General features: G+C 45.8%; 1 protein-coding gene across 1 annotated transcript in view; it reads left to right on the plus strand.

The window, feature by feature from the left end:
- The window catches only part of LOC100498444 (vomeronasal type-2 receptor 26), a 29,650-nt gene extending 13,801 nt beyond the window's left edge, over positions 1 to 15,849 (plus strand). The window contains exons 4-7 of the mRNA XM_031895193.1: positions 8,147 to 8,374; positions 10,823 to 10,949; positions 12,057 to 12,962; positions 15,386 to 15,849. Of these exons, the coding sequence (XP_031751053.1) occupies positions 8,147 to 8,374; positions 10,823 to 10,949; positions 12,057 to 12,962; positions 15,386 to 15,849 (1,725 nt within the window). The remainder of the gene's footprint in view (positions 1 to 8,146; positions 8,375 to 10,822; positions 10,950 to 12,056; positions 12,963 to 15,385) is intronic.
- Positions 15,850 to 23,692: the final 7,843 nt, after the last annotated feature.

Below are 23,692 nucleotides of genomic sequence, written 5' to 3' on the forward strand. Positions count from 1 at the left end.
GATTAGTTCCATGAGATTAGTTCCACGAGATTAGTTCCATGAGATTAGTTCCATGGGATTAGTTCCATGAGATTAGTTCCATGAGATGATTAGTTCCATGAGATTAGTTCCATGGGATTAGTTCCATGAGATTAGTTCCATGAGATTAGTCCCATGAGATTAGTTCCATGAGATTAGTTCCATGAGATTAGTCCCATGAGATTAGTCACATGAGATTAGTCACATGAGATTAGTTCCATGAGATTAGTCCCATGAGATTAGTTCCATGAGATTAGTTCCATGAGATTAGTCCCATGAGATTAGTCACATGAGATTAGTCACATGAGATTAGTCCCATGAGATTAGTCCCATGAGATTAGTTCCATGAGATTAGTTACATGAGATTAGTTCCACGAGATTAGTTCCATGGGATTAGTTCCATGAGATGATTAGTTCCATGGGATTAGTTCCATGAGATGATTAGTTCCATGAGATGATTAGTTCCATGAGATGATTAGTTCCATGAGATTAGTTCCATGAGATGATTAGTTCCATGAGATGATTAGTTCCATGAGATGATTAGTTCCATGAGGTGATTAGTTCCATGGGATTAGTTCCATGGCCCCTCTAGGGGCAGTTGGAAATCTCACAGACACAGTAGGCTCTAAGTAAGTGCCCCAACAGCCTGGATGATTAGTTCCATTAGATGATTAGTTCCATGAGATTAATTCCATGAGATTAGTTCCATGAGAAGATTAGTTCCATGAGATGATTAGTTCCATGAGATTAGTTCCATGAGATGATTAGTTCCATGAGATGATTAGTTCCATGAGATTAGTTCCATGAGATGATTAGTTCCATGAGATTAGTTCCATGAGATGATAAGGTTCATGAGATTAGTTCCATGAGATGATTAGTTCCATGAGATTAGTTCCATGAGATGATTAGTCCCATGAGATTAGTTCCATGAAATTAGTCACATGAGATTAGTCCCATGAGATTAGTTCCATGAGATTAGTTACATGAGATTAGTTCCACGAGATTAGTTCCATGGGATTAGTTCCATGAGATAAGTTCCATGGGATTAGTTCCATGGGATTAGTTCCATGAGATGATTAGTTCCATGAGATGATTATTTCCATGAGATTAGTTCCATGAGATTAGTTCCATGAGATTAGTTCCATGGGATTAGTTCCATGAGATGATTAGTTCCATGAGATTAGTTCCATGGGATTAGTTCCATGAGATTAGTTCCATGAGATTAGTCCCATGAGATTAGTTCCATGAAATCAGTCACATGAGATTAGTCTCATGAGATTAGTTCCATGAGATTAGTTACATGAGATTAGTTCCACGAGATTAGTTCCATGGGATTAGTTCCATGAGATTAGTTCCATGGGATTAGTTCCATGGGATTAGTTCCATGAGATGATTAGTTCCATGAGATGATTAGTTCCATGAGATTAGTTCCATGGGATTAGTTCCATGAGATTAGTTCCACGAGATTAGTTCCATGAGATTAGTTCCATGGGATTAGTTCCATGAGATGATTAGTTCCATGAGATGATTAGTTCCATGGGATTAGTTCCATGAGATTAGTTCCATGAGATTAGTCCCATGAGATTAGTTCCATGAAATCAGTCACATGAGATTAGTCCTATGAGATTAGTTCCATGAGATTAGTTACATGAGATTAGTTCCACGAGATTAGTTCCATGTGATTAGTTCCATGAGATGATTAGTTCCATGAGATGATTATTTCCATGAGATTAGTTCCATGAGATTAGTTCCATGAGATTAGTTCCATGGGATTAGTTCCATGAGATGATTAGTTCCATGAGATGATTATTTCCATGAGATTAGTTCCATGAGATTAGTTCCATGAGATTAGTTCCATGGGATTAGTTCCATGAGATGATTAGTTCCATGAGATGATTATTTCCATGAGATTAGTTCCATGAGATTAGTTCCATGAGATTAGTTCCATGAGATTAGTTCCATGGGATTAGTTCCATGAGATGATTAGTTCCATGAGATTAGTTCCATGGGATTAGTTCCATGAGATTAGTTCCATGAGATTAGTCCCATGAGATTAGTTCCATGAAATCAGTCACATGAGATTAGTCCCATGAGATTAGTTCCATGAGATTAGTTCCATGAGATTAGTTCCATGAGATTAGTTCCATGGGATTAGTTCCATGAGATGATTAGTTCCATGAGATTAGTTCCATGGGATTAGTTCCATGAGATTAGTTCCATGAGATTAGTCCCATGAGATTAGTTCCATGAAATCAGTCACATGAGATTAGTCCCATGAGATTAGTTCCATGAGATTAGTTACATGAGATTAGTTCCACGAGATTAGTTCCATGGGATTAGTTCCATGAGATGATTAGTTCCATGAGATTAGTTCCATGGGATTAGTTCCATGAGATTAGTTCCATGAGATTACTCCCATGAGATTAGTTCCATGAAATCAGTCACATGAGATTAGTCCCATGAGATTAGTTCCATGAGATTAGTTACATGAGATTAGTTCCACGAGATTAGTTCCATGAGATTAGTTCCATGGGATTAGTTCCATGGGATTAGTTCCATGAGATGATTAGTTCCATGAGATGATTAGTTCCATGAGATTAGTTCCATGGGATTAGTTCCATGAGATTAGTTCCACGAGATTAGTTCCATGAGATTAGTTCCATGGGATTAGTTCCATGAGATTAGTTCCATGAGATGATTAGTTCCATGAGATTAGTTCCATGGGATTAGTTCCATGAGATTAGTTCCATGAGATTAGTCCCATGAGATTAGTTCCATGAGATTAGTTCCATGAGATTAGTCCCATGAGATTAGTCACATGAGATTAGTCACATGAGATTAGTCCCATGAGATTAGTTCCATGAGATTAGTTACATGAGATTAGTTCCACGAGATTAGTTCCATGGGATTAGTTCCATGAGATGATTAGTTCCATGGGATTAGTTCCATGAGATGATTAGTTCCATGAGATGATTAGTTCCATGAGATTAGTTCCATGAGATTAGTTCCATGAGATGATTAGTTCCATGAGATGATTAGTTCCATGAGATGATTAGTTCAATGAGGTGATTAGTTCCATGGGATTAGTTCCATGGCCCCTCTAGGGGCAGTTGGAAATCTCACAGACACAGTAGGCTCTAAGTAAGTGCCCCAACAGCCTGGATGATTAGTTCCATTAGATGATTAGTTCCATGAGATTAATTCCATGAGATTAGTTCCATGAGAAGATTAGTTCCATGAGATGATTAGTTCCATGAGATTAGTTCCATGAGATGATTAGTTCCATGAGATGATTAGTTCCATGAGATTAGTTCCATGAGATGATTAGTTCCATGAGATTAGTTCCATGAGATGATAAGGTTCATGAGATTAGTTCCATGAGATGATTAGTTCCATGAGATTAGTTCCATGAGATGATTAGTCCCATGAGATTAGTTCCATGAAATTAGTCACATGAGATTAGTCCCATGAGATTAGTTCCATGAGATTAGTTACATGAGATTAGTTCCACGAGATTAGTTCCATGGGATTAGTTCCATGAGATAAGTTCCATGGGATTAGTTCCATGGGATTAGTTCCATGAGATGATTAGTTCCATGAGATGATTATTTCCATGAGATTAGTTCCATGAGATTAGTTCCATGAGATTAGTTCCATGGGATTAGTTCCATGAGATGATTAGTTCCATGAGATTAGTTCCATGGGATTAGTTCCATGAGATTAGTTCCATGAGATTAGTCCCATGAGATTAGTTCCATGAAATCAGTCACATGAGATTAGTCCCATGAGATTAGTTCCATGAGATTAGTTACATGAGATTAGTTCCACGAGATTAGTTCCATGGGATTAGTTCCATGAGATTAGTTCCATGGGATTAGTTCCATGGGATTAGTTCCATGAGATGATTAGTTCCATGAGATGATTAGTTCCATGAGATTAGTTCCATGGGATTAGTTCCATGAGATTAGTTCCACGAGATTAGTTCCATGAGATTAGTTCCATGGGATTAGTTCCATGAGATGATTAGTTCCATGAGATGATTAGTTCCATGGGATTAGTTCCATGAGATTAGTTCCATGAGATTAGTCCCATGAGATTAGTTCCATGAAATCAGTCACATGAGATTAGTCCCATGAGATTAGTTCCATGAGATTAGTTACATGAGATTAGTTCCACGAGATTAGTTCCATGGGATTAGTTCCATGAGATTAGTTCCATGGGATTAGTTCCATGGGATTAGTTCCATGAGATGATTAGTTCCATGAGATGATTAGTTCCATGAGATTAGTTCCATGGGATTAGTTCCATGAGATTAGTTCCACGAGATTAGTTCCATGAGATTAGTTCCATGGGATTAGTTCCATGAGATGATTAGTTCCATGAGATGATTAGTTCCATGAGATTAGTTCCATGGGATTAGTTCCATGAGATTAGTTCCATGAGATTAGTCCCATGAGATTAGTTCCATGAGATTAGTTCCATGAGATTAGTTCCATGAGATTAGTCCCATGAGATTAGTCACATGAGATTAGTCACATGAGATTAGTCCCATGAGATTAGTCCCATGAGATTAGTTCCATGAGATTAGTTACATGAGATTAGTTCCACGAGATTAGTTCCATGGGATTAGTTCCATGAGATGATTAGTTCCATGGGATTAGTTCCATGAGATTAGTTCCACGAGATTAGTTCCATGAGATTAGTTCCATAGGATTAGTTCCATGAGATGATTAGTTCCATGAGATGATTAGTTCCATGAGATTAGTTCCATGGGATTAGTTCCATGAGATTAGTTCCATGAGATTAGTCCCATGAGATTAGTTCCATGAGATTAGTTCCATGAGATTAGTTCCATGAGATTAGTCCCATGAGATTAGTTACATGAGATTAGTCACATGAGATTAGTCCCATGAGATTAGTCCCATGAGATTAGTTCCATGAGATTAGTTACATGAGATTAGTTCCACGAGATTAGTTCCATGGGATTAGTTCCATGAGATGATTAGTTCCATGGGATTAGTTCCATGAGATGATTAGTTCCATGAGATGATTAGTTCCATGAGGTGATTAGTTCCATGGGATTAGTTCCATGGCCCCTCTAGGGGCAGTTGGAAATCTCACAGACACAGTAGGCTCTAAGTAAGTGCCCCAACAGCCTGGATGATTAGTTCCATTAGATGATTAGTTCCATGAGATTAGTCCCATGAGATTAGTTCCATGAGAAGATTAGTTCCATGAGATGATTAGTTCCATGAGATTAGTTCCATGAGATGATTAGTTCCATGAGATGATTAGTTCCATGAGATTAGTTCCATGAGATGATTAGTTCCATGAGATTAGTTCCATGAGATGATAAGGTTCATGAGATTAGTTCCATGAGAAGATTAGTTCCATGAGAAGATTAGTTCCATGAGATGATTAGTTCCATGAGATGATTAGTTCCATGAGATTAGTTCCATGAGATGATTAGGTTCATGAGATTAGTTCCATGAGAAGATTAGTTCCATGAGATGATTAGTTCCATGAGATTAGTTCCATGAGATGATTAGGTTCATGAGATTAGTTCCATGAGAAGATTAGTTCCATGAGAAGATTAGTTCCATGAGATGATTAGTTCCATGAGATGATTAGTTCCATGAGATTAGTTCCATGAGATGATTAGTTCCATGAGATTAGTTCCATGAGATGATTAGGTTCATGAGATTAGTTCCATGAGAAGATTAGTTCCATGAGAAGATTAGTTCCATGAGATGATTAGTTCCATGAGATGATTAGTTCCATGAGATTAGTTCCATGAGATGATTAGTTCCATGAGATTAGTTCCATGAGATGATTAGTTCCATGAGATTAGTTCCATGAGATGATTAGGTTCATGAGATTAGTTCCATGAGAAGATTAGTTCCATGAGAAGATTAGTTCCATGAGATGATTAGTTCCATGAGATGATTAGTTCCATGAGATTAGTTCCATGAGATGATTAGTTCCATGAGATTAGTTCCACGAGATTAGTTCCATGGGATTAGTTCCATGAGATGATTAGTTCCATGGGATTAGTTCCATGAGATGATTAGTTCCATGAGATGATTAGTTCCATGAGGTGATTAGTTCCATGGGATTAGTTCCATGGCCCCTCTAGGGGCAGTTGGAAATCTCACAGACACAGTAGGCTCTAAGTAAGTGCCCCAACAGCCTGGATGATTAGTTCCATTAGATGATTAGTTCCATGAGATTAGTTCCATGAGATTAGTCCCATGAGAAGATTAGTTCCATGAGATGATTAGTTCCATGAGATTAGTTCCATGAGATGATTAGTTCCATGAGATGATTAGTTCCATGAGATTAGTTCCATGAGATGATTAGTTCCATGAGATTAGTTCCATGAGATGATAAGGTTCATGAGATTAGTTCCATGAGAAGATTAGTTCCATGAGATGATTAGTTCCATGAGATTAGTTCCATGAGATGATTAGGTTCATGAGATTAGTTCCATGAGAAGATTAGTTCCATGAGAAGATTAGTTCCATGAGATGATTAGTTCCATGAGATGATTAGTTCCATGAGATTAGTTCCATGAGATGATTAGTTCCATGAGATTAGTTCCATGAGATGATTAGTTCCATGAGATGATTAGTTCCATGGGATTAGTTCCATGGCCCCTCTAGGGGCAGTTGTAAATCTCACAGACACAGTCAGTCAGTTACATACCGGGGTCTCAGAGTAAAGTCAAAGCAGGAGAAACGAGTTGCAGTTGGTCAGGCTCAGCCACAAACAATAGGATGAGAGGCTGAGTGCAGGCTGAGTAGAGGCTGAGTGCAGGCTGAGTGCAGGCTGAGTGCAGGCTGAGTGCAGGCTGAGTGCAGGCTGAGTGCAGGCTGAGTGCAGGCTGAGTAGAGGCTGAGTGCAGGCTGAGTACATACAGGTCAGAGCATTTGGGCTGGAAGGTTCCAGTACTTCTGTTCCCCCATATGGACAGTAACAGACTATAGGGAATTATGGGGGGTTCCTCTTGAAACTCCCAAATCCATGAAACAAGACTAAACCTAACAGTCTCCTATTGGGGTGCACTGAACCCCCAAATGTCTATATGCAAATGAGGCTCGTTTATAAATTGCAGTTTCCAAGATGTAAAGTTTTATGTTTGGGTTCAGATTAATTTGGGCGGAACCTGAGTTCATCTGAACTGAAGCCGGACCAAAGGGCTCCGAGTCTGGAGACTGAATCCGGGATTTGGCTCAGACCATAAAGCTCATTAATGTGACTCACGGCGCCAACACTAAGGGGCACAAAGCTGTGCCAGGCTGGCCGGGCACCCTGGGTAATTTGGCTCAGACCATAAAGCTCATTAATGTGACTCCCCGGCGCCAACACTAAGGGGCACAAAGCTGTGCCAGGCTGGCCGGGCACCCTGGGTAATTTGGCTCAGACCATAAAGCTCATTAATGTGACTCCCCGGCGCCAACACTAAGGGGCACAAAGCTGTGCCAGGCTGGCCAGGCACTCCGGGTAATTTGGCTCAGACCATAAAGCTCATTAATGTGACTCCCGGCACCAACACTAAGGGGCACAAAGCTGTGCCAGGCTGGCCAGGCACTCCAGGTAATTTGGCTCAGACCATAAAGCTCATTAATGTGACCCCCGGCACCAACACTAAGGGGCACAAAGCTGTGCCAGGCTGGCCAGGCACCCTGGGTAACCCCGTGGCCACCTTGCTCTACCCCCTTCACTCTGCACAGATGGACAAGCAGGGGAGGAGCAGAGGGATGTGGGTGGGACTGGGGCACTTGGACAGGGGGGGATAGGGGGCACCTACCTGTCACCCCAGACCCCCCCTTATGAATACAGGGCTGCCAAACACATGACTGTATTGAAAGAGAAGCACCGGGGGTATATACCCTCCATGTACAGTGATATCTCCTTCCCAACTGCCCCACCTGGGGCTCCTTGTGGGACCCGTGAAGGTTTATTTGATAAATGAATCAGAGGTTTAAGGGGTAAGTGGGTCTGATAGGGGACAATATATATAATTATATGAAATAAATAATATAATATACACAGAGCCACCGTGGGGCCTACAGGAGACTTCATGGCGATATTTCATTTTCGCGTTTTTTTTTTTTTTTTTTTTTAGTTCCGTCACTTTTTGACAAAAGTCCATTTCAAAGACCCCACCGGGGAGGAGATTTACTTCAAGGAGAACGGGGAGATGTCCTCTGTGTATCACTTACTCCAGCAGATTAATTGGGTCAATGGGACGACGGAGCTGAGACACGTTGGCACCTTCAATTCATCTGCCCCCGAGGAAGAGCAACTCATCATTGCCCATAGGGGCTTCATGTGGCATCTGGATGGCAGCGGGGTGAGAAGCTCTTAGTTCCCCAAGTATAATGTACCCCCTAACATTTGTGTGTGTGTCTAACACTCCCTTTTCATTTGCTTCTCTTTACACTAATGGATGTCTCACATAAGCGCTCACTTTGAGGGCCGGGGAACATCGCAGTAAATAGAATCCCATTAAGTTAATAGGAAAGTGTTGCCTTTATATCTGCCCCCAGTCCCCCATAGGATGGTGGTGTCAGGGGCAGAGTGGTGGTTTATGGGGGGGCTGTGGGGCTATGATGTGCAGTAAGTGATTGGCTCAATCTTATGTCAGTCGGGCAAGCTTTTGTCCAGGTTTCCAACATCTAAACCCAGACAGGCACTTATAACCACATAAAGCCCATGAACTGGACTGGCTGTTTCAAAACCCTACATTTGGTTCTAAACTGCCCCAAGAAGCCTTTACATGAATAGGAAGCGGCACGGGGGGGCTTCATGATACAGATAATTTGTAATGATACAGACATTGTTAGAACATAATTGTAATATACAGTGAATGGCAGAGGGTACTGACACCCAAAATACATGAAATACAGTAAGAGGCAGTGGGACCCTACTCTTAAACCCACTATAAGTATACATTCTATCACAGCACAACTTGGCAGCAAGAACCTTTTGGACCCAAGTTTTAATTACTGGCTGCTGTTCTCAGGGAGTTGCTGCTTGTCGGCTCCCAGGGGGCCAAGAGTCTATAAGGTGTTGGGAATTGAACCCCACTTCCACCATGCATGAATGTGCAATAGCATCTCGAGTTAAGGGATTATCTTTTGTTTTTAATGAGCCTGATATGTGTGTTTATATATTGCAATGAATGAAATGTAACATTTTAGTATTATTGCTTTATCTGCCACTGGGGAGAATTGAGTTGAGAGAATCCCTGTGGCCCCTACATAAAGATATAATAAATACGTCATAAACAGTGAGAGGCAATGAGTCCTGACACCCCAATTGTCCCTTTTCCTACCAAAAAGCAGGTTAAATAAAGGTAGGGTCTGGGATAGAGGTAGGTAAGGGCTGGGATAGAGGTAGGTAGGGTCTGGGATAGAGGTAGGTAGGGGCTGGGATAGAGGTAGGTAGGGGCTGGGATAGAGGTAGGTAGGGGCTGGGATAGAGGTAGGTAGGGGCTGGGATAGAGGTAGGTAAGGGCTGGGATAGAGGTAGGTAGGGGCTGGGATAGAGGTAGGTAGGGGCTGGGATAGAGGTAGGTAGGGGCTGGGATAGAGGTAGGTAGGGGCTGGGATAGAGGTAGGTAAGGGCTGGGATAGAGGTAGGTAAGGGCTGGGATAGAGGTAGGTAGGGGCTGGGATAGAGGTAGGTAGGGGCTGGGATAGAGGTAGGTAGGGTCTGGGATAGAGGTAGGTAGGGTCTGGGATAGAGGTAGGTAGGGTCTGGGATAGAGGTAGGTAAGGGCTGGGATAGAGGTAGGTAGGGGCTGGGATAGAGGTAGGTAGGGGCTGGGATAGAGGTAGGTAGGGTCTGGGATAGAGGTAGGTAGGGTCTGGGATAGAGGTAGGTAGGGTCTGGGATAGAGGTAGGTAGGGTCTGGGATAGAGGTAGGTAAGGGCTGGGATAGAGGTAGGTAGGGGCTGGGATAGAGGTAGGTAGGGGCTGGGATAGAGGTAGGTAGGGGCTGGGATAGAGGTAGGTAGGGGCTGGGATAGAGGTAGGTAGGGGCTGGGATAGAGGTAGGTAGGGTCTGGGATAGAGGTAGGTAGGGGCTGGGATAGAGGTAGGTAGGGGCTGGGATAGAGGTAGGTAGGGGCTGGGATAGAGGTAGGTAGGGGCTGGGATAGAGGTAGGTAGGGGCTGGGATAGAGGTAGGTAGGGTCTGGGATAGAGGTAGGTAGGGGCTGGGATAGAGGTAGGTAGGGGCTGGGATAGAGGTAGGTAGGGTCTGGGATAGAGGTAGGTAGGGGCTGAATAGACGGGGCAGTAGCTGACTGATTCTGGATCATACAAATGAACAAAGATGGCTTCCCACTATCATTATTAAAATAAAAAAAATCCATACAGAATATTTGGTTTAAAATAAAATGTTAAATAGAATTAAAACTCCTGTCAGTGTCGCTTTATGTAATAATATCATATGATTGGGGGCGAGAGAGGATTGGCCCAGCCAGACTAGGGGGACTGACTCCTCCCTCTTAATAAGCCCCTCCCTGTTTAACCCATCAGGTCCCCTCACAAACATAGAGACTTTTAGATAAATCCTGAAGGGAAACGCACAGTTAATAGGAAATAAACTCTGTAGAGAAGCAGCATCATGGGGCCAATGGTGGGATAAACCCCGCCCGTAGGTGGCAGAATTGCCCCAGATCCCTGTGTGTTACCCCATTAGTGCCCTATGTAGGGCCCCGGGGAGTATGGGGGGGTCGGAGAAGAAGGAGGGCACCATGTTCATCCTCACATTCCTTTATTTCTCCAACAGATCCCTGTTTCTCGCTGTACCCCCAGGTGCCCCCCCGGCCAGAGGAAATTGCCCCGGAGGGGGCAGCAACACGCCTGCTGCTATGACTGTGTGCAGTGCTCAGAGGGGATGATATCCAATGATACGGGTACTGCGGCCATTGCTGCCTTTCCTGCCCATAGAACTGTACTACAGATGGAGCTCTGTGTAAACAACCCCTCCCCCCCGGAGACAAAGGCACCATATCCTAGTGTGGGGTTTTCTCTCTGACGTCCGGTTTAGGAGGAGCAAAGGTTTTCCCTTAGCAGTTACTGGAGCTCATGAGGGTGCAAGTTATGGGCTGGGGGTGTGTAGGTACCCGGGTACATGGGCAGAACATGGGCATTTACACGTGTGCCCGGTATGAACACACACAATAGTAGCACGGGGTCTACAGGTACACAATGGAGCTTCTATGGGCATCGGCCGTCAGGGGCCCCTACTCACTGTCAATCTGCACCCATAATGCATCTGGAACTCACCCCTTACACATAGGGGGTAACATGTACGGGGTGCAAGGCAGGGGGCAAAGTGTTAAACATCAGAACTGGCGGCCATGTTATTGCACAAACATTGCTGTGTGTATTGCGCAGCGCCATATTGTGTCCCCCCCCCCTTACTTACACATTATTCAGTTGGGGGGCACTTCTGTACAAGCCACAACAGGGAAAACTAAACCCAACCGTAAAGCTGCCCCACAGCGCCCCCTAGTTCTCTATAGAAGTTAATGAAACACATAATTACACATGGAAACCAATTCACCAATGAGAACTTACCCACATCAGCTGGGATTCTCATTGGAGGATTCTTTTGCATTTCAATGCTGCCAATGTGGGCCCTAGAGAGCTGGGAAAGTTTTATTGGGCAATATTGCTTTAAGAATACAGCCCTGATGTTGCTGGACTACAGCTCCCAGCATGCCTCACCCTTCATTATATGTTACATTATTCTGGGATTTGTAGTCCAACAACAGCTGAGTAACGTTTGGTTGAGCCGCACTGTGCCGCAGGGTTTAGTTTCCCTGTAACACAAGAAGCTTTCTGCCGCCTCTGGTCTAAGTGCCGCCTGGGACTCGTTGCCTCAGGGCAGAGAGGCCAGTGGATCCTAAGCTACAGATCCATTTCTAACCCTTATGTGCTATGAAAGGATCCCGACATATTAACATGGTACTAAAGGGATCAGAAGGCCGACATATTGATTGGTTGTCTCCTTTCAGACAGGGAAGCCTGCCAGCCATGCCCAGAAGATAAGTGGCCCAATCAGAAGAAGGACCAATGCCTCCCGAGAAGCTCCGAGTTCCTCTCCTACCAAAGTGACTGGAAGACTCTCCTGTTTTCCATCGTTTCTATTTTACTTTCTGGCGTAACAGCCATTATCGTGGGCATCTTCGTGGCATTCCGGCACAGCCCCATAGTGAAGGCCAATAACCAGAGGCTGAGCTTCCTCCTCCTCGGCTCCATCATGATGAGTTTCCTGTGTGTCTTCCTGTTCCTGGGCCGGCCGCTCCATGTGACCTGCATGCTCAGACAAACCTGTATGGGAATCATCTTCTCCGTCGTCGTATCTTCTGTTCTGGCCAAGACTATTATGGTCTGTATTGTCTTCAAAGCCTCCAAACCAGGAAACTACTGGAAAAAGTGCGTCGGTGCCAAAATACCGAACGGCGTCGTCGTGGCTTGTTCCCTCCTACAGGTCTCCATCTCCATCGCTTGGCTGAGCATCTCTCCACCATTCATGGAGCTCAATCGCTCCTTCCCAGGAAAGATCCTTATTCAGTGTAACGAAGGTTCCCCCGTTGCCTTCTACGCGGTGCTGGGGTATCTGGGCCTCCTCGCCGCCGTCAGCTTCATTGTGGCCTTTTTGGCCAGGAAACTACCCGACAGTTTTAATGAAGCCAAATACATCACGTTCAGCATGTTGGTCTTCTGCAGCGTGTGGGTCTCCTTCATCCCGGCCCATCTCAGCGTTACAGGCAAAAACACGGTGGTGGTGGAGATTTTTGCTATAATGGCTTCAAGTTTTGGTGTTTTGGCTTCTATATTTTTCCCTAAGTGTTATATTATATTGATTAAACCGGAACAGAACACTAAGAGGAACTTGCTGGGACGTTCTCCCAACCGGCGTTAGATACATCCCTGCCCATAATGATATATTGTGTTCCAATATTGTTGCCCAGCAACAGCCGAGTAATGTTTGGTTGAGCCGCGCAGCAGGGTTTATATCCCCTTTAATATAATCACATATGAACTTTGGGATACAAAACTCTTTCTAAATAAAGAAATATCTAAATATCTAAATATCTGTTTAACCCTTACAGTCTCTCCTTTGGTTTTTTGAAGGATCGCACACAATTTTATGAACTGCTGAACTATAAGCATCATTTCAAACCCAAAATCGAGTCACATGTTTTATTCGGAATCATTTCACAACTTGGCACCTCAGTTCAGGCCTAGTGTCAGGATATATATAGGCCCCACTAGGGGTGACAGATAGTTCAGGGCCAGCTAATGAGCATCCTGAGCTCCAAAGAGGAGATATATTGGGATTGGTATCCCGGGGGCACCACTGCCCAGAGTAGGGGCCAAGACTAGTGTCAGGATATAAATAGGCCCCACTAGGAGTGACAGTTCAGGGCCAGCTAATGAGCTGGGTAGGGCAGGCAGAGTATGGCACACACAGCAGCATAGGGCAGGCAGAGTATGGCACACACAGGCAGCATAGGGCAGGCAGAGTATGGCACACACAGCAGCATAGGGCAGGCAGAGTATGGCACACACAGGCAGCATAGGGCAGGCAGAGTATGGCACACACACAGGCAGCATAGGGCAGGCAGAGTATGGCACACACGAGCAGCATAGGGCAGGCAGAGTATGGCACACACAGGCAGCATAGGGCAGGCAGAGTATGGCACACACAGGCAGCATAGGGCAGGCAGAGTATGGCACACACAGGCAGCATAGGGCAGGCAGAGTATGGCACACACAGGCAGGGTAGGGAAGGCAGAGTATGGCACACACAGGCAGCATAGGGCAGACAGAGTATGGCACACACAGGCAGCATAGGGCAGGCAGAGTATGGCACACACAGGCAGCATAGGGCAGACAGAGTATGGCACACACAGGCAGCATAGGGCAGACAGAGTATGGCACACACAGGCAGCATAGGTCAGGCAGAGTATGACACACACAGGCAGGGTAGGGCAGAGGCAGAGTATGACCCCTGCCCAAAGAGAAGGCCATAGGATCTGCCCTTAACAATGTGGGCACCTCAGGGCTGAGCAGTTCAGAGAGGAAGGAGTTATTTCAGAAAATAAACTGCACTTATTCACATCACTACAATGATCACAACTATTTTATATATATTTTTGTTAAAACTGTAATAACATTTCCAGAATAGACCAAAGCTCCCCCGGCTGCCGGCACCTATATTCAGCCTACTGTGCAAATCCTCTCTGTCTCTTCTCTATAAAATGGGAATTGGATCAGCCAGTCGGTTCTACAGCAGAACCTGGGCCCCCCTGTTGGACTGATATAGGGGATACAGTGCCCTGGGGGGGGGATGTCAGTAACCCATCCCATAGCCGCACTTATCTGCCTGACAGCCCTGAGTAGATGTGAGTTACAGACCAACGGGTGCGGCCATATGAGAACCTTCTATGCATATAAAGAACAGAGAGAGATCCAGAGGGGGGACATCATGCTGGGGGGAGTGCTGACTATACACACGACTGTGCAGTGGAAGCAGAATCAGACGTTTTACTATGGAAGTGACTGCAAACAGTAAGTGGCTCAGGGTTTCCTTGTAGTTACAATTCATTATTTGTTCTGGATCAGAACCATCTTCAGTCTGATACATAAACAAACCTTCCCTTGTCTGCTGGAACCAGCGGGACCTCAATGGTGCTTGGGGCACCGGGGGGGGCAGTGGGGGATTGGGGGGGGCACCGGGGGGGGCAATGGGGGATTGGGGGGGGCACCGGGGGGGGGTTGCACGAGTTCCTGTTGGTTGAGTTTTACAGACACAGGCAGTATAAGGGAGAAACCATTTCCAATGTGGGGGGGGATATTATTCTGCTTATAGCTGCTATAGCATTCTGCCATAAATACCCCCCCTTCCCGCCTGGTGTGTGTAACATTACCTAATGGTCTAATGGAGCAACAGTGGGGATGCCTGCTCCCCCCCCCCCAACCCGGGGACTGAGGGCTCCTCACGGAAAAATTATATATCCCCAGCACACAATTCGAGGGCTAACTTAAATATAGAAATGAGTTTAAAAACACAGGTGCCTGTCTGGAAAAAGCAATACAGGTTCCCCACACAAACTGCTCCCCGCTCAGAGACCTGAGGGAGTCGCTGGCACGAAACGCGTAAGGCCCCAAGCTGGGTTTTTTAGATGTGCACCTGTTGCGGCTTTTTTCTGCTGAGCTGGAGGGCACTGCCAATGTGTGAAGTTTTGTACTGAGGGTTCCTCCCCAAGCCAAAGGCAGTTGCTATAGGTGGAAGAGTGAGCTGAGAGCAGGATCTTGACATTAGTTCTGGGTTTAGGGTGCCAGCCGTGCCAGTTTTGCCAGCCGTGCCAGTTGTACCAGCTGTGCCAGCCATGCCAGTTGTGCCACCTTTGCCAGTCATGCCAGTTGTGCCAGACGTGCCACCTGTGCCAGTCATGCCACCCGTGCCAGCCGTGCCAGTCGTACCAGCTGTGCCAGTTGTACCAGTCGTACCAGCTGTGCCAGTTGTACCAGCCATGCCAGTTGTGCCAGCCGTGCAAGTTGTGCCAACCGTGCCAGTTGTACCAGTCATACCAGTTGTACCAGTCATACCAGCCGTACCAGCCATGCCAGTCGTACCAGCTGTGCCAGTTGTACCAGTCGTACCAGCTGTGCCAGTTGTACCAGCCATGCCAGTTGTGCCAGCCGTGCAAGTTGTGCCAACCGTGCCAGTCGTACCAGCTGTACCAGCCGTACCAGTCATACCAGCTGTACCAGCCGTACCAGTCGTGCCAGTGTTAGTGACAGACCCCCAGCAACCTGAAACCAGACTGACTGAAAGGCTCCAAATGTTCAATATTTACCCATTTATTCCATAAGGAAAGAGATATTTTACCCATAACATCAGGCCTAATGCTGAGAGAAAATACTCCTCGTGCAACCAGCAAAACAGGGGGTAATAATAATTATATTACCCCCCCATGTGACTCTCTACATGGGGTTCAGTGACGTTCTGGAGCGCATGGAATTCCTGTAGGGAACAGTCTATTAGAGCGCCGGCTCTCGCACGTCACTGGATGGAAACAAGTAGAATTGTACTTTATTACAGGCCCCTGGGCGGGTAACTGGGCACTGATCAAACTACCCCGAGGGGCAGATTTTAGTTTAGCGCTTAATACATAAACACTTGCCCACATTCTATTCATTCCTATGGGATTGTCAGAAGCGTATCGATCAAATGCTGAACTGTAACTTTCACCCGCTGATAAATAGGCTTCTACCAATCCCATAGGAATTGCAATAAACTACTACAATAAACTAAACGACAGGAAGTGGGCAACAGGAAGCGGCAAAACAGGAGGAATGCCCTTAACCAAAATGTCCGCACAAGCAGCGGTCACTACAGGAATGAATGGAACGTGGGGGAGTTTCTATGTATTGAGCTCTGATAAATCTGCCTCCAAAGCAATAACCGGAGGGGGCAAATAATATCTTTCAATAATGGGTGATCTGTATAAATAATCTGAATATGACTGGGTCACTACAAACATGTGACTTACATATCCAATAGGGTGCAGAGGCACAAACCGCCCACTAACCATGGGGGAAAGGGGATATTGTAATCAGCAGGGCAAGAGCAGCGTATGACATTGCCTCCCCATACAGGGGCAAATAACTGATTAATTGCACCCACACGGGGCAGGAACTTTGCTTTTACATTAAGTAAACGATCGGGGGGGGGAATTGGGGGCCAGGGACTATTTTATTGCGGGAGTCCCGGCTTCCTGCTGGGGCCCTTTGTTGCCTATTGGCTTCTGCCACATTGTATTGGTTTCTATGGGGGATGTGATTTCTGTATCGGGGGTAACTACGAGCTTTGTCTCCTCACTGTGTATAATGTTTATTATAGGAAATAATAATAATAATAATATGAATTAGCACTGAGACAGTTCTGACTGTTATTTAGGAGAAAGTGCCCAGAATTGTTTCCCACTTGGGGGCAATGGGGGGCCCCTTATCTGATTCCCTAATGGGATGGGAAGGCCGAGCCTCTCCCTCATTGGCTGGCTCAGTCGCTCTATAGCCAGTCTGTGTTCTGATTGGCCAATGGAAGTGTTATTTGTATCAAATTATCCATTTCCTTAGACTCTTCCGACAGAATTACAGACAATTTGTGGATTTTGCTTTCGCCGTCGATGAAATTAACAAGAAGCCGAGCCAGTTGCCCAACCTGACCCTGGGCTACCAGATCTACGATTCCTGCGGGGACCCCCGGAAGGCCCTATGGAACGTGTTCCAGATCCTATCTGGTACCAAGAGACCCGTCCCGAACTACTCCTGTGTGCGGAACAGAACCATCGCTGGGTTTATTGGGGACCTCGACTCAGACACAACTTTACCCATAGCCCAGATACTGAGCCTGTTTGGCTACTCACAGGTTCCTATTGTATATTGTCATTGTGCCCCGGCACTGCCTAGGGGTTATACAGGGAACTCTGAGTATCACTCATGTATTATAAGGGATAATGTACCCCCTACTGTAAATGATAAGGATATTAGCAGTCACTGAGGGGTTCTGTGCCCCCCATATAAAGGCACAAGGCTGCAGGCTGAGTTATACAGGGAACTCTGAGTATCACTCATGTATTATAAGGGATAATGTACCCCCTACTGTAAATGATAAGGATATTAGCAGTCACTGAGGGGTTCTGTGCCCCCCATATAAAGGCACAAGGCTGCAGGCTGAGTTATACAGGGAACTCTGAGTATCACTCATGTATTATAAGGGATAATGTACCCCCTACTGTAAATGATAAGGATATTAGCAGTCACTGAGGGGTTCTGTGCCCATATAAAGGCACAAGGCTGCAGGCTGAGTTATACAGGGAACCCCCTGCCGGGAGCATAAGGCCAAACTGAAACCCCCGGCAGGCAGGGGGTTATATGGTCACAATTACAGTAACTGGGGTAACACTGCTCCACTTTATAAAGCCCCCGCACCCAAGGTCATCTCCCCCATAGGGCTGAGGGGACGAAAGGTCTTGTTCTTTGACAAGAAAGTGGGGGACGAGCCCCGGCCACTGACTGGCGCTTCTTTGGCTTCAGAAACTAAACCCTATCGTGGGAGCCCATGTTTGTAATGGACTTCTCCTCCTCCTTCTTCTCCTCTTCCTCCTTCTTCTCCACCTTCTTCTCCTCTTCCTCCTTCTTCTCCACCTTCTTCTCCTCTTCCTCCTTCTTCTCCACCTTCTTCTCCTCTTCCTCCTTCTTCTCCACCTTCTTCTCCTCTTCCTCCTTCTTCTCCACCTTCTCCTCTTCCTGCTTCTTCTCCTCCTTCTTCTCCTCTTCCTCCTTCTCCTCTTCCTCCTTCTTCTCCTCTTCGTCCTTCTTCTCCACCTTCTTCTCCTCTTCCTCCTTCTTCTCCTTCTTCTCCTCTTCCTCCTTCTTCTCCTCTTCCTCCTTCTTCTCCTCCTTCTTCTCCACCTTCTTCTCCTCTTCCTCCTTCTTCTCCACCTTCTTCTCCTCTTCCTCCTTCTCCTCTTCCTCCTCCTTCTTCTCCTTCTCTTTCTCCCTCTCCTCCTTCCTCTCCTTCTCCTTCTTCTTAGTGCCCACCATTGTCTAAACGCTACTCCTCCTACAGACTTAGGGGTAGAACACCCAGACTCCCCACACTTCTATAGCAGAGCAGGTTCCTTGTGCTTTTCTAAGGGATCCCGCCCCCCTGTCTTTTTGTAGCGCCGCTCCGAACCCCCCAATTTTCCCATTAACTTTGACAGGGAAGATGATCAAACTGCTGCCAATCTTACAGCTTTGAGGCCACACCCCCAAACTTGAATCACATGGTCATGGGCTCAGCCTGAATGAAAATATGATTGTTGGATGCCCAAAAGTTGGTGGAGCCATGAACAGCCAATCAGATTTCATTCAGTGACTTCATGTTTTTCAAACCAACATAAAGTTTGTTCTCAAACTTCCCTTTCTAGTTTTCCTATATTCTTTTAGCCTTGGGGCAACCTCACCTTCAGCAGGGGTACTAGACTCTGCCTCTCTCTCAGTCCATAAGTGAAGAGACTCCCCTAATACACTGTTCTCCTTACAGAACTACATGGAATTCCCTCACTCATTCTGGTAAGTTATGTTGCTCATCCCCATTATTCATAGTTAAGAACCGAAATGGGTCGCCGTGTCCTGACTGAGATTTACTATAGGTCCCGGTGATATTGCTGCGTGTGTGGCCAGTGGGTCCCGGTGATATTGCTGCGTGTGTGGCCAGTGGGTCCCGGTGATATTGCTGCGTGTGTGGCTGGTGGGTCCTGGTGATATTGCTGTGTGTGTAGCCGTTAGGTCCTGTCGCTGTACAAACCTTCAGTCCTTATTTGCAGATCAGTTATGGAGCTTCAGACCCGGCGCTCAGTGACCGAGACGCTTTTCCGTACTTTTTCCGAGTGTTACAAAGTTCCCGGGGTCAGTATTTGGCCCTCAGCAAGTTGCTGAAGTATTTTGGATGGACCTGGGTTGGAATAATTGCACTGACAGACACCGGGGATAAAGATTATCAGCTGCTGAGAGAATCTCTCGCCAAGGAAGGAATCTGCATGGAGTTCCTGCAGAAGCTGAATTACCACTTGGAGTGGTCGCTAGATGAGGACGCGGTGCGCTCGGTGAAGGGAACCATTAGAAGAGCCTCCACCAGCGTCATTGTCCTGATTGGGAAACCCTCTCTGGGAACCATTGGGGCAATAAGCAACATAATAGAACTGTCCCAGAGAAAGACCCTCGTTGTCTGTTCCTCGGTGGCCATTAATAAGTTCATTATGAATTTTGGCTTGAAAATGTTCCACGGCAGTTTGATATTTGAGCAATATTCCCGGCCCCGCCCGGATGCCCCCTCAGTGTATCACTTTATGCTCCGTAACGGCTTCTCCATGTTCCACTCCCCAGAGGACAATGATGGAAACAGCTCCATTTTTACAGAAGAATTTTCCTATTCAAATGTTTATTTTGCAGTTCATGTGATGTCACTTGCCCTTCAGCATCTGCACCGGCCCCTCGGGCAGCGGGACCCCCCCGGAGAGGGGCACAAGTACAGGCATAAGGTGAATATTCCCTTACAAACTGAGGGCTTTTCTACATATTATTTGTGTTACCAAAAATAACAAGGAAATGGTTTAATAAGAATTATTATTATATTCAGCCTGCAGTTTATCTGGGGGGAAACACTCACAAATGCAACACATTGGGCACATTGGGCCACTAATGACTTACGTTCCCTGTGCCCTAAACTTAATGGTCAGTAAAGTCTATTGGGTTCCATGTTCATCTGTCAGATCCAGTGCTCGAGTGGCGCCATATTGTACTGTGTAACGGGTCAGGCACAAGCTATCATACAGTCTATCAGACTGTCACTATATACAGTCACAAACTGGCACCGGCTATCACTATATACAGTCACAAACTGGCACCGACCATCACTATATACAGTCACAAACTGGCACCGACTGTCACTATATACAGTCACAAACTGGCACCGACTGTCACTATATACAGTCACAAACTGGCACCGACTGTCACTATATACAGTCACAAACTGGCACCGACTGTCACTATATACAGTCACAAACTGGCACCGACCATCACTATATACAGTCACAAACTGGCATCGACCGTCACTATATACAGTCACAAACTGGCATCGACCATCACTATATACAGTCACAAACTGGCACCGACCGTCACTATATACAGTCACAAACTGGCACCGACCATCACTATATACAGTCACAAACTGGCACCAACTGTCCCTATATACAGTCACAAACTGGCACCAACTGTCGGTTTATACAGTCACATGACAGGGACTTATATTTATAATGCTGTGTAAAAAGTGGAGTAAAGCATTATCGATGATGTTGCTCATAGCAGCCAATCGGAAATTAGATTTTAACACTTACAAAACCAAAGCAAAGCATCTGATTGGCTGCCATGAACAACATCACCGGTAATGTTTACTCCACTTTTAACACAGCATGATGAATATACCCCTAAGTGTTCTTGGGTTCAAACCCACAAAGTCAATGTGCAGAAGTACAGGGAGTCCCCAAACTGCCAGCGTTCATCTCATGTTCCCCCAAACTGCCAGCGTTCACCTCATGTTCCCCCAAACTGCCAGCATTCACCTCATGTTCCCCCAAACTGCCAGCGTTCACCTCATGTTCCCCCAAACTGTCAGCATTCACCTCATGTTCCTCCAAACTGTCAGCGTTCACCTCATGTTCCCCCAAACTGCCAGCGTTCACCTCATGTTCCCCCAAACTGTCAGCATTCACCTCATGTTCCCCCAAACTGTCAGCATTCACCTCATGTTCCCCCAAACTGTCAGCATTCACCTCATGTTCCTCCAAACTGCCAGTGTTCACCTCATGTTTCCCCAAACTGTCAGCATTCACCTCATGTTCCCCCAAACTGCCAGTATTCACCTCATGTTCCCCCAAACTGCCAGCGTTCATCTCATGTTTCTTAATGGAACCTACTGAATGAATCCCATCGCTGACAGTTACATCAGTATCTGAAAAGACTTCACTATCAAACGACAACAAAGGACAAAATATCTTTTGAAGAAAATGGCGAAATGGTGGTTGATTATGAGATCTATAACTGCAGGGTGACAGCTAGAGATGGACCTGTAATGAAGCTGATTGGCTCATTCCAACCCCGGGCTCAGAATAAACTAAGGATAAGTCCGGACCAAATCATATGGAATAGTGGGAAGAACAAGGTGAGAAGCCATTGGTTCCCTCCCTGTGTGGCAGCCTGTCCCATTCCTAATCCCCCCCCCCAAAAAGTATTTACCACTAAAGAGGCCATAGGGCCATGTTACCATACAGCCATGTCACCATGTAGGAACTCCTAATTACTAATGCCCCAGCTCCGTGTATTCTTATTTCCATAGATCCCAAGAGCTCGGTGCTCCAGCCCCTGCCCCCCCGGCTATAGCAAAGCCCCGGCGGTTGGGATCCAGTCCTGCTGTTATACCTGTGTCATCTGCTCAGCTGGGGAGATCTCCAACGTGACTGGTACATATCTCTCTCATTATTTATTACAGGGGTCCAGTTCATGGTCCCTCTCACTGTTGGGGGGCCGGACTCTATTCCTTAAACTATGGCCACCTCCGCCCCCCCCCATCCTGAAAGTACGGCCCACTCTCACCACGTTCCCTGCTGGGGCCAAGTAATTTACCCTGGGGGGGCCGTAGTTTGCGGATGCCTGATTTATTGTATTAAATTCAGAAATAGTAAGTGTTGCCCTGATGTGTTTGGATTCATTCCAGGCAGCGAGAGTGTTCCGAGCCTTATTTTGCAATATACATATAATTAGGGATGCACCGGATCCAGGATCCATGGTTCTGGCCCAACCGAACTCGAACCCTAATTAGTATATGCTAATTAGGATGTGGGAGGGTTCAATGTTGCATTTAACCAAACCCCAATTAGCATATGATAGGATTCGGATTTGGTTGGTATTCGGTGCATCTCTACCTATAATGAATATTCCCAATTATTAGCAATTAGTATTAGCAACACACAGTCCCGCCTATTGGAGCCCCCCCCCCGGCACTTCATTGGGTCGCTCTGGCGTCACAGTTACCCAGTAAATTCCCTGTAGTCAGTAATAAAATGTTTTCTTTCCACAAATCTCTAATTGACGTGCACCATGTGACCCAAGTAATTACCTTCGTTTTGCAGATATTGGTTCATGTGTTTTGTTTCTACTTCACAGACAGTAAAAACTGCAGCAAATGCCCCGACATGGAATGGCCCAATAGGAAGAGGAATGAGTGCGTTGCCGGATGGGAAGATTTTCTCTCCTACAGTGATGTGATTTCCGTGGTTCTGGTGTCCGTGGCCGTGTTCCTTTACCTTATGGCTCTACTCATTCTTGGAGTTTTCATCTCATACCGGGACACCCCCATAGTGAGAGCCAACAACCGGAGCCTGAGCTTCCTCCTCCTTGTCTCCATCAAGCTGAGCTTCCTCAGTGTGTTTCTGTTCCTCGGTCGCCCTGTGGATATAACCTGCATGCTGCGCATCATCACTTTTGGAATCACCTTCTCCATAGCTGTCTCTTCTCTCCTGGCCAAGACTATCATGGTTTGTGTTGCTTTCAAAGCCACCAAGCCTGGGAGCTCATGGAGAAAATGGCTGGGAGTCAAACTGTCCAATTCTGTAGTCTTGTTCTGCTCATCCATTCAAATAATCATCTGCATGACTTGGTTGGCCATTTCTCCTCCCTTTCAGGAACTGGACATTCACACTTCCCCTGGAACCATCATCATTCAGTGCAATGAGGGCTCAGCTATTGGCTTTTACTCAGTTATTGGGTATATGGGGCTTCTGGCAGCTGTTAGTTTTGTTTTAGCATTTTTAGCTCGGAGCTTACCGGACACTTTTAATGAGGCCAAGTACATCACTTTCAGCATGCTGCTCTTCTGCAGTGTTTGGATCACAATGATCCCGGCCTATCTGAGCACCAAAGGCAAAAACACTGTGTGTGTGGAGATATTTGCCATACTCACCTCAAGCGCGGGCCTTTTAGCCTCTATATTTCTGCCCAAATGTTACATTATATTATATAGACCTGAGATGAA

This window comes from Xenopus tropicalis, chromosome 1, assembly GCF_000004195.4.
Source record: "Xenopus tropicalis strain Nigerian chromosome 1, UCB_Xtro_10.0, whole genome shotgun sequence".
In the NCBI taxonomy this organism is placed as follows: domain Eukaryota; kingdom Metazoa; phylum Chordata; class Amphibia; order Anura; family Pipidae; genus Xenopus; species Xenopus tropicalis.